Raw genomic sequence first — 11,498 nt, 5'->3', positions numbered from 1 at the left:
TAGCCCCTGTTGGTGGGGCAGCAAAACATATAGGTATTTAGAATTCACTTTATTATGATGATAGAGACACTGGTAGGCTTCCAAATTGCTTTAACACTGTAGGTATATCAATAAAACGTTTTCCAACTGATCTCTGTCTCCCTCTCTCTATATTTAGTGGTCTTTTGTTTTAATTGTGGAGGAACATGAATTTGGGGTATTTTACAGAGTGACTTTGGGATATTTTTATCAGGGATTTTTCAGTGTTCAAATAAGGAACACCAGAATTCCTGCTAGGGAGGCCAGTGGCAGGACCCTGCCTGCTCAGAGCTGGCACCTTGGACCCAGGTGGAGGTGGCTGACCTCCTGGCCAATAGGTGCCAGGAGGATATACTTTGACAGTTCAAAGCAGGCCACCACACTCAGAACATCTTCTGGGCAATAGCTGCCTAGATGGCCGGGCAGGAGGCACATGTGGCAGTAGTGCTGTACAAAAGCCAACTTTTCAGCCACAGTCCACTGGCCGCCCGCCCAGCGGGGGGCACTGTGCAATCCCCACCTGGGTCTGGCAGGTGTGCAGCAGGTCACAGCCAGGCAGCAGCCCCCATTGCCAGACTGCTGCAGTGGGTAAAGGGTGCTGGGAACTTTCCGGGCTGCTTCAGCAGTCTGGCTGGCACAAGGGGTAGTGTCCAGAGGTACCAATTGCCTGGGCCCCAGAAGCTCCTGAGAGTGAATAGCCCTGAGCTACTTGACAGGGCAGCTTTTTGTACTGATGGGTCCAGGACAGGGTCCCCCTGGCTGCAGATCCGGGAGGAGCCAGGCAGGGTTATTTTGCCCCAAGTGGCACAATTTGACCCACATCAAAGTGTATGTCTAGGCATGTGCGCTAAGGCAAAAAGCCCTGGCTCAAATTTGCGCTGCTTTTATTTGAGCTACTGGAAGCATACATGATGCATGTCTGGATGCGCCCCATGGGTCCTCATAAGACCACCCAGCTAGGCACTTCCTGTTCCTTCCTTTGAAGAAGGGAAAAAGAATCAGCATCTTAAGTTTGGAAGGGACTTTAGGGTTCATCTAGTTCAAAAGTCCCAGGGATGCACTATTTCTATACCTTGCCTATTAAATACTTGTCCAGTCTCTTCTTGAGCCTTCAAAAAAGGAGATTCCACAATTTCTGTAAGCAAACAGCTCTAGGAAGGTAGGAGGCAGAGTGGCTAAGGCAGTGATTCTCAACCATGCTGCTGGGGCCCCCAAGACTGCCACCAGATCCTTTGAAGGGGTGCTGCAAGGTGTGATAAGAGATAAGCAGATAAGCTAAGCAGATAAATGCAAACTCAGCCTTGTCGCTGCCGGAACGATCCTCCACCCTCACTGTATGTCCCCTGGAAGGAGATTAGCTCTGTAATATATACATTTGTTTTTGAAATTAGGTGCCACTTAATTCACAAAAGTTATAGAGGGGCGCCTCGAGTCCAAAAAGGTTGAGAACAAGAAACACTGTGCTAGAACCACCATTGTTTTTGCAAGAGCAGCACCCTTTGCTGCAAGGGAAGCAATGACAAAGATGAGTTGGGACAAGATAGAAGCAAGACAGAGGACTGGAGCCATGAAAAACATACACAAGGGCACCAGTGCATCACATGATGGTGCCGCCAAATCCAGAGGACAAGCGGTATTGCCTTGCAAAGTTGCTTCTATCTGTGTTCCTTCCAGTCACGTCACCCCTTGGAATATCTCTAGTTTGCATACACATAATGCAACCTGTATGATCCTTGTATATATCCCTTTGGTATCTAAGTGTTCTATAACTCTCTCCATCAAACAACATTACAAAGGAATATGTATGATTTTTTTTTCCAGAGAAAAGGAAGGCTGTTATTTTTTGATACTCATCACCTATCTTGTGGTGCTCATCACCAATCACTGGGTACTCATCTTGTGAGACCCATATCCTGATTGCCAGGGTACTAAGCATCTGCTTAAAAAGGGGTATGCAACCCAAGAACTGTGCTTGTAAAAGATCTGCAATGCACAGAGCTATGTCTCCCTGTTCCCGGGCTAATGCTGTATCCTCTGGGCTGCACTGCCTAAAGGTTTCACTGCAGCTGGCTGGGCTAGTCCCAGTTCTAGGGCTCTGATCAATGTCATTCATTACTCACTAAATCAGTTTTATTTTAAATTATCCTGCACACTGGAGTTCTAATTTGCAGGATCACAAAGCATTCACTTGGACCTCGTAAATAAGACAGCTTGCATGTCCACACAGAAAGAAGTTCCCACAGAGAGCTGGGTAAAGAAGCAGAAATATTACCTATGGATATTGGTTTCAGTGTGAAGGTAAAATTCAATATCACTCTCTTAGGGACTAGAACTGGGGGAATAGTGAAAATAAATTAACATTAAATGGAAAACTAGTGAAATCCAGCATAGGACTTATCTGATTAATAAGTACAGGAATGATTAGCTCAGACCTGATCCTATGCCAGGTTCTCTCACCAACATCCAGACACCATTCTTCATCTGTGCACATCACCTGCGTGCAGACAAACAGGATACCACATACCCATCACATAAACCATGCTTAAGTAGTCACTAGGCCTTGTTTATGTCCCTTGCCCAGGAAACATTTTTACCCACAGAGCAGAGTTTTTCCAACCTAGAGTAAATGTACTTCTGGGAATACATGGCAAACTTCTAGAGGATACACAAGAGGAAGGAATGGGAAGGCAGAAGAAGGGGAAAAGGGAAATATAAATGGAGGAAAAGGAAGAAGAAAAACTAAAGTGAAGAACAGATCACCATAGGGGGACACAAGTTTAAACAGGGTTACGGGACACAAGACAGTTTGGAACCACTGGTCTTGGTACTGTCCAATGCTGCGTTTGTTGCCTAGTCTCAAACACACTGAAGCCCTGGCCACAAGTTACATGTATTATGCAATTAATGAGCTAACTGCATAATACATGTAAACCAGATACATGTGCAAAGTAATTATCGCACCATAAAAATAACTATCCAGCTATAAAAAGAGCCAACCAGTTACAAAGTTAGTGCTTGAAAATGTGTAACAACTTTAAAGATAGTTTCTATCCAGCTTTAATTTGGAAGAGTGGCAGGGCCCTCAGTCTAAATAAGTTCAGCTGCAGATCAGAACAAGTTGCATTATATAAGCCATCACTGTTCCTGTACTGCTCTGGGCATCAAACACACTTAGTGAGGAGGGCTAGAGATTAGTCTAAGCATACACATGCTAAAATCATTAAATACTGTGAAAAAAAGTCATGGCCTTCTTGGTCCTGTTAAAGTTTGAGAAGGAAACCTTCTGGGCTATGCATTGCCACTAATTCTATTTCATGTGATTTAACTATGCACCAAAGTAAGTCATGTCAGGGTCAGTGTGAGCCACCCAAAGCTATATTTCCTTGCTAGAAGCTAACACCCTAATCCATTCAAACACTCTCTTATTTATCACCCTATTTTCTTACAGTCTCCCTTCAATTTGGGATCATTAGGACAGACAGATTTTTAATTTAAACCTGTCCACATGGCTGCATCAAACAGTATTCCAAGGGGCATACATTTGTTCCCCTTTAAACTCACCACTTAGAACAGTTGAGTAGATAAATTCTAGATGTCAAACCCAGATTTTATTACTAGATGCTCCAAGAAATTTTGCCGCTCAGCAGCAATCAATAAAGTTTTGATTTTCTGGGTTTTTATAATTTTCTGTTCCACCTAGGATGGAAAGAAGGATGGATTCCATCTATCAGAGAGGCAGTAAAGCCAAGCCACAGACATGCAATATAAATCAGGATACCAGAGCTTCCTAGGTACAGGAAGTGCTGGGTGAGATTCTCTGGCCTATGATACAGAGGTGAGACTAGATAATCATAATGGTTCTTTCTGGTTTTGGATGTCAATAAAGTATCAAGGCCACAGGGACTAGGGGAAGGAGGGGTTGTCTATGCTTTAGACACTACTGTGACCTGCAGTCTAGTGTGGGAATACCCAAGGTAGGTATACACTCAGGTACTGGAGGCAGTCTAACAACCCCACCCCAGATCTCAGTGTGAGCAACTCCACTCCCTAGGGTGACTTTTGCAGCCCACATTGAGTTCAGTGATGCTGCAGCTAGATGGTTACCAGTACTTGAGCTAGCTAGTTTATCCACATGATGCTGTGTCTGCAGTATACATGGACCCTTAGTAGCCCTCCTAATTCAGAATTGAAAATGGAGGGTACAGAGACAAACCCATGGAGGAAGTCCAGCGGAAAAAATAGCCACAGTAAGCAAGAAGCCATATTCCCTTAGCAAACTGAGGTCCACTGTACCAGATGTTCTTCCATAGGGAGTGGGAAGAAAAGGTCCTCTCTGTATCCACTCTACAGCAAGTGCATCCTGAAAGTTACAGGCAAGGCTGGCCTTCTGGCCAAGGATTTCTGTTACTGCAGGGGGCTTCCCCTCTTCATTCCAGGAAAAAGGAGAAACATCTACAAGCTGCTTTGCTGGGTAAGAGGCTCAAGCATCAAGGAATCCACCATCTGCACAGATGTGTCCTGGTTTTTCTGGACCAGTGTAACACTAAGCAGGCCAGCATTTCAGACAGGAGAGAATCCTTAGCATGGATTCACACATATGGCATGGGGAGGGCTCCATGTACATAGAACTGTCCATGGAGCAGTGCTGAACCATTTCTGTGGGTTCAAAAATATCTCTGAATAATGATGTGCCCTAATGAGCACCCCCTACTGGCAAATGTTCTATTAACCATCTATTGATCGACAGTTACCTGTCTTGTACAGTACTCTTGTAACCCTATAAAATCCAGCTGGGAGGCCAGCTCTCTTCTGTGGCAAGATGGGTTTGATCAGAAATCCACTGAAATCAATGGGAAGACACCCTTGACTGCAGTGGGCCTTGGCTCAGTTTGCAGTAGCTAATGGAAGTTGGAGAGGATATTTTATATCTGTTACTGGGCCCTAGGTACAGAAGAGTTGGAGGCCTGTAGCTGATCACCTGAGAGATCAGGCAGAGCCTGAGAGAGAGTGGGTCTGAGGAGGAGGGCAAAAGAGAAGTGCGGAGTGGAAAGAACATTGTGCAAGTTCATTTCCCATGGTTAAGAGGAGGAAGAAAGAAGGAGGGAAGAGAATAAAACAATGATGATAATGAAAAACAAAAAGAAGAAAAGCCAGCTGAACATTGCTAATTGCACCTGATGTTTTAATTCAGTTTCCCCAGGCATTTGAATCAATCCCTTGGGTGCCTCTCTCCAAAGCATCTTCCATTCAGCTGGAGCCGAGAAATCATTTTCATCCAGCACGAGAGTAAACACGGCGCGCTGAGCAGCCAGACTCCTGTGCATTGGGCCGGCTCCTTAGTACACTCTACAATTCTTGTTCACAAGAGTTTGTTTGCCTGTCTCTTTCCCATAGCCAGCCTGATCTCCTGGCAGGGCCAAGCAGATAGCTTATGCATGTCTATGTGTGTAATCTCTCTCAAGGAAAGAAATGACACCTTCCAGAATAGAGCAACTGTGACTGATGCTTCCTTGGGGACTCTCTTGCAGCAGATGATACAACATGTTCCCCCTAACCTCTCAATATAACTCTCTTGGTCCCCCAAGCTCTGCCATGAAGGAGCACATTCAAATCACTGGATGTAGTCTCTGGCCAATGTTTCATAGGAGATGAGCTAAATAATTTGAATGGACACGTCTAGCCTCAAAACCTCAAATGATGCTTTATAGGGAGGCTCCCACTAACTTAAATGGGAATCTGTTCAGTCCCACTCCTTGTTTCCATGATACTCCCAACATGGAGGAAGAAAATGGATGAGATCTGGAGGTAAGAAGCCAAATGCATTCATCAGGGATATGACTGTGCAGAAATGACATCGTGACTTTCCATGTTTAATTTCTCAGTGAACCCAGATGAAATGCACTGTGTGTACAAATGTGGAGCTAAATCCTTTGCTTATTTATACTGGTGTAAATCCAGAACAAGTCTACTGATTTCAGTTAAGTTACTTCAGTGTCACGTAGACACGAAGGGTAGCAGAATATGCCTTGATTTTTCTAGCTGCTGGCTGCCCTGTAAGAAACCAGCTGGGTCCTTTTTGCCTCTTCCATCCATGCCCATAATCAACATTTGGCAGCTGAATTCTGAGTTGCAAATTTTGTGGAGGAACCAGAACAGAGTTGTTAATGCAGACAGCTCCCAACTCACTCTCCCTAATCTGCACTGAATCAGCAAGTGCAGAGAGAGCAGTGCTTATTTTCATTCAGGCAGCAATAATGCTTTGCTGTCAGGACCTAGCATATTTTCCCTTGCTGTCTGATTTTAAAATAATTATGAGAGCTTTACTTGTGTAACAGTCTCGAGTCAAGATAGAAAACTGATGCTGGGAGATTTAAAAGCAGACTAACCCAAGCCATTGCTTTCCCTAAACGTTTCCTGAAAATTCTTCCCTTCTCGGCTTCTCAGTTTGTTTACAGAAGCATGCTGGGTGATGCCAAGGTGTGAACACAGAGGGTTTTTTAAGCAGGTGGCATTACTTAATTGGGCCCTGACATGCCCTGAAGGGAGATGCAATCATCTGGGGAGGTTTTCTTCACAGGTCTCAGTGGGAGGAAGTTTCAGCGGGGGTGGGGGAGAGAGAAAGATACCAAGGACAAGTCTGAAAACAAAAATGAGGCAGGAAAATACTTCTGAAAGACCAGAGCATGAGCCACTCATGCAAAGAGATAAAACAGGATAGGAAACTGTTAGAGAATTTTTGTTTTAACTTGGGATCTTACTCAATTCCTACTTTACTGGATTCACTGATTCCTGCCTTTTTACTGGGGCTTGTTGTTCACTTGCTTCTTACTATAGGACTTTGAATCCTGTTTTATTTCCCTGTCCAAGTTTAATGACTCCTGTTGTGAGTACCCAAATGTCTGGTGGCTGTATACAGGTAAAACTCACTCAAAGAAAATTCCCTTTAATGCCCTGCTTACACACACACACCCACACACACACACACACCCCCCCACGCACACCCACCCACTTTCTCACCCTGGATTTGCTACAGAACCAAGTTTCTGTTAAAGAGGGAAACACTGCCAAAAGTAGGAGCATTTGGATCTGGAGCCCACTCCCAAAATTTACGGGTGGTTACAGATGGGTCTTTGCTTCAGGCAAATATCTGCCTCTCTCCTTCTGCTCTAATTACTGTCACCAAGGTGATGCTATGGCAAGGACATGGCTAATGATAAGCTGGCATGACAATAATAATAGGTTGGATGTCATGACAAATAAGTGCCCCCAGGTGTCCTGGGAAGCCCTCCACATACACTGATTCACCCATAAATTACACAGTTTACATGTCAACAACATATTTATTCAGAGGGGGAAAAGCTGATTTTGTTAGATGTTCCAGATGTTTCAGGGCTGTTGTTTTAACCCCCTCCACTCCACACCACTCCCTTGAGAGATCAACACTGGGTAAACACACAATTCCCTGCAAGTCTGTTCTAACTGGCAATTACTTCTAGAGAGAAAACTTTATCAGGTGCAGAAGAGAGGGGCATTGGGCTACCAGGCTGAACAGCCAAGTAGCCAGGTCATGGTATCTTGAGAGCCTGCACAACCATCACAGTGATGCTGCCCATCAAACTCTCTGCTTGTTACCTACACTCCTGCAGGAACTGGAGGGTTTCTCTCCCAACAGATCAGTGTCCCTGGGAAGCCCCTCAGGCTAGGCAGCATGCTTGAAATTCACAAGAAGTTTGTTTAAAAAAAAAATGTAACAACAACAGTAATAATAATAATAATAATAATAATAATAATATCAGGAGCTCTGGACTTCTGAGCTTTCTCTCCCTTCTGAATAAAATATCTGGGGTCCCAGAGGCTCATTTACCCTGCACAGAGCAGTGACACTCAGAAGTGATGCTTCTTCTCTGGCCAGAGAGGTAAACTATTTCCTGATACTTAGCATTTGAAAGTTGCTAAATTCATGGCTGATTCACCTGGGCTAGTGCCCCTTGGTAGTATATGTCTGTGAAGAGAGATTGGGTGCTGTATTAAGACCCTTTTGTACTCCTGTGCCCCTCACCCTACCCCTTTTTGAAGCAAGGCAGGGAGGGTGAAAGGAAATCAGATGTGCATAAGGTGTTTCTCTCTGCTCCATTTTAGCTTTGCCCACATTGGGATAAGTTTCAAGCCAGGCTTGTTTTCTGGTTGTATCTTCACCTCTATCTAGGCTTAGACAAACCAAATCCATTAAACTCTCATGGTCCCCAGCTTTGAAGCCAACTGCCATCTGAAAGGGCAGAGCACATGCATCAGAGATAAGCATTTACCACGGGGGTGGAATGGCCATCCTGCCTCCAGACTATTCACCTCATTTTAATGCACCCCCATTTGAGGAGGCATCATGCCAGGGTAGCTTGGTACCAAGATAATACTTCACACTCCAAGCTCCTTGTGACCTCACTGAGGATAAAGCTACATTCAAAAGTGAGATGCTTTTCAGAGTCTTTTTATGCCAGGGGCTCAATTCAACTGGAGTGCAAGCAGGTGCAACTCCTCTGCCATCAGCTGAGTTGTGCTAGCTTACCTCAAGGTTCAATTTAACTCCAAATCTCATTATTATTCTCCCTCATATCCTGTCTTCTCTGAGTATAAAACATGACAGAAGGAGGGTTGCTAGACTCACGTAACCAACACAAACCACTCTAATACATGGAGTTGGAGTTAAGACCAGGGGAACACTAGAAGTTAGGAGCTGTTTGGGTGACAGCATGTAATATTAGCTGTCCCCAGGACTAGTTCAGGACTGACACAAGTTAGTGATGAATTACCAAAGCCTCCCACAAGGTCACACGTCCTTCTCCCATGCAAAATTCCAGCACATTACCAAAGCTGACATACCTCCATTGTTCAGGATGCTTGTGGCAATGTCACATCAAAGCACAACAGATGGGTCAAAAAATTTCTGCGCTCAGTGGCTTGTGCCAGGATCTGCTATCTGGGTCATGGGCAATGACAGAAGTTTCCTAACAATTACTAGTTCTCCCAAAACAAAACAACCCATCAAACTTGCATGCTAGGAAAAGTTGTCTTTTTTTTTTTTTTTTTTTTTTTTTTTTTTAACAGTTGGCTTGATAGAAAATACACCATTCCAAAGCCCAACCATACAGAGATCTGGCTCTAGCAACACAACACAGGGATGGGGTTTTATCAAGAATTTAGTGTGTGTTGGCTTCTTTTAAATAATCCTAAAAGTAGCTGAGATTAAGAGAATTTTGGGGTTTTCTTACTGACCATCAGCATCAAAATGTTTCCAGACGTCCAGGAACTGGGATGCTGTGAGTTCCGCCAGGTGCAGATAAGGGGCTTGCTGCTTCACTGCCATGGTCCACTGGCTGGGCAATCCTGAGCTGCTCTCTTGCTCCTCTCGTCAGCTCCAACGTTCTGGCCACCAATGTTTCCAGCCTGCTTTCTGCTCTGCCTTTATATAAATGTGCTGTAGCCGCAAAGGAAGGCAGCTGCCACTAGAGGGTGCACAGACTCTGAGAACTCAGGATGAAACCAGGAGCAAGGAAAGGAGCCTGGGCAGAGGCTGGGATGCGGGTCAGGACCTAAAGAGACACCTAATATCCAGGAAACAGTAAACTGTTTCTGCAGGGGGGGAGACAACAGCCTTTAGCAAAACTCCCCAGTTCTCTGCAATTGCAGCCCACATTGCTCCCTCAGCTAATGGCAACTATGTCAGCAGAGCAAGGGTCCCTGTGCCCTCCAATGAGACAGGCCAGATGGACTCATTTTAAAGGAGCCCAATTCAAACTGTCCAGCGCTCAGACTTTCAAGACCCCTTGCTCTCTCACTGTGGTGCCCAGCCCAGGCAGTACAGTGCTGTTCCAGCATGGCCTTGTCTAGCAAGGAAAACTAATTACATAGAGAGCTGATGGGGGCAGATGCAAGTTAACCTGGGGAGGGCTCATACAAGTCCCACCCCCACAGCAGGTACTCACTAGCTTGTGGCATGTCAGTCTCAGCAGAAATCAAGGGCTGAAAAGACCAAAGAGGCAGCATCCTCTCTCACCCAGAGAGGTCAGTTTGCGTCTGGCAGGCTGGGCTCACCAGACAAAGTCACCCTGATCCAGTGCATGGGGCCATGATAGCCAATACAAGCACCAGACAGGACACAGGATGTGGCACAGCTGTAGCCAACAGAGAATCCAAGCAGTGGAGATGTGTCCAGATGGTGCACATGAACAATTTAACTGACAATTGCAACCTGCCTTATTACTGGTATGATATACAGAGCCATTCTTCCAGGGCATCCTGGCAGGGTCATTTGGGGCTCCCTGCTGCTTCTTCCCATGCCATACTTCTTCACTGGAGAGGGGATATTGGTCTCTGGGGCTGTCAACCCAGAACCTTTTAAAGGCACCGGGCACCAACAATCATATGTGATACTCAAATTGTGCCCAGGCTCAGAGCCTAGCCAGGGATCTTACACGCAGCATAGCAGAGGCAGGCAGAGCTCAGTAGCACCAAACCAGCTCTATTACACTCCAAGCAGGCTGCGTAGAAGGATTTCTTCCCACTCTGATGCATCTCTCATTAATGAATGAGACTGCCTCAGAGGCCCAGAAATATCTCCTAGCTCCAGCTAGTGGAAGCCTACCGAGCGTGAAGACTAAACTCTCTCTGGTTTCTTTTCTGGGTCTTGCTTGTAGGACAGGGAAGATTATGAATCTTCCAATCAAACTTGAGGTTCTTGGGGGCATGGACTGCACTAGCATTAATGTTTTCACCACCTGGGTCTCACACCTGGAACAATGAGACCTGACCTGGACTGTGGCCTCTTGCACTTCATGGAGTATTGCCATGAAACGACAATAGCGCCATCAATCTTCCAGCAGTGATAGTCTTACAGTGCAATGCCAGGAGGCACTAAAGCAAAGGGCGACACCTTTTGAGAAAATAAGAGCAGTTCTGAACTACAGCCCATGTCTTCATTTAGGTTTGGACTAGACCTGTTCGAAGCAGCTAGTATTCACTTTGGATTCAGATGTGGCCAATTCAGGGGACAGTGATTCGATTCAGTGATTTGAATTACTGTCCCAATTCAATTCAGCCGAATCTGATTCAGAGATTCGGCTGCTGCTGAATCTCCAAATCAGACAGGCCAGGCCCATCCCTGGCCCCTCTCCCAGCCTGGCAATGGCTGCCCCAGCTCCTGGCACTTGTTAAACCCCCCACCCCGCCCAACTCAGCAGGTGCTGCCAGGCAGGAGACGATCGTTGCTGTCCCCCACTGCCCCACGCTGCATGGGGGGCTCTACACGAGCCCCCCAACCCTCCCCTCACTCTCGTGGCCCCCTCGCAGGTGCCCTGCCCGGGCCAGCTCTGGCCCTTTGAGAAAAAAAACCCCGAACCCCCCACCCTGGACTCACTGCTTCTGCCGGTGAGGGGTGATCCTCACTGCCCCCCACTGCCCTGTGCCACACGGGGGGCTGTGCACGA

The 11,498-nt window shown here is 46.0% G+C and overlaps 1 protein-coding gene across 1 annotated transcript in view; it reads right to left on the bottom strand.

Moving 5' to 3' along the window:
- Positions 1-9,463, bottom strand: part of CALB2 (calbindin 2) — a 54,942-nt gene extending 45,479 nt beyond the window's left edge. Inside the window, exon 1 of the mRNA XM_014518318.2 lies at positions 9,289-9,463. Coding sequence (XP_014373804.1) covers positions 9,289-9,379 — 91 coding nt within the window. The 5' untranslated portion in view covers positions 9,380-9,463. The remainder of the gene's footprint in view (positions 1-9,288) is intronic.
- Positions 9,464-11,498: the final 2,035 nt, after the last annotated feature.

This window comes from Alligator sinensis, unplaced genomic scaffold (genome assembly GCF_000455745.1).
Source record: "Alligator sinensis unplaced genomic scaffold, ASM45574v1 scaffold203_1, whole genome shotgun sequence".
NCBI classification, from domain to species: Eukaryota; Metazoa; Chordata; order Crocodylia; family Alligatoridae; genus Alligator; species Alligator sinensis.
The sequence above is the reverse complement of the archived record's forward strand: the minus strand, read 5'-3'. Positions and strand labels throughout refer to the sequence as shown.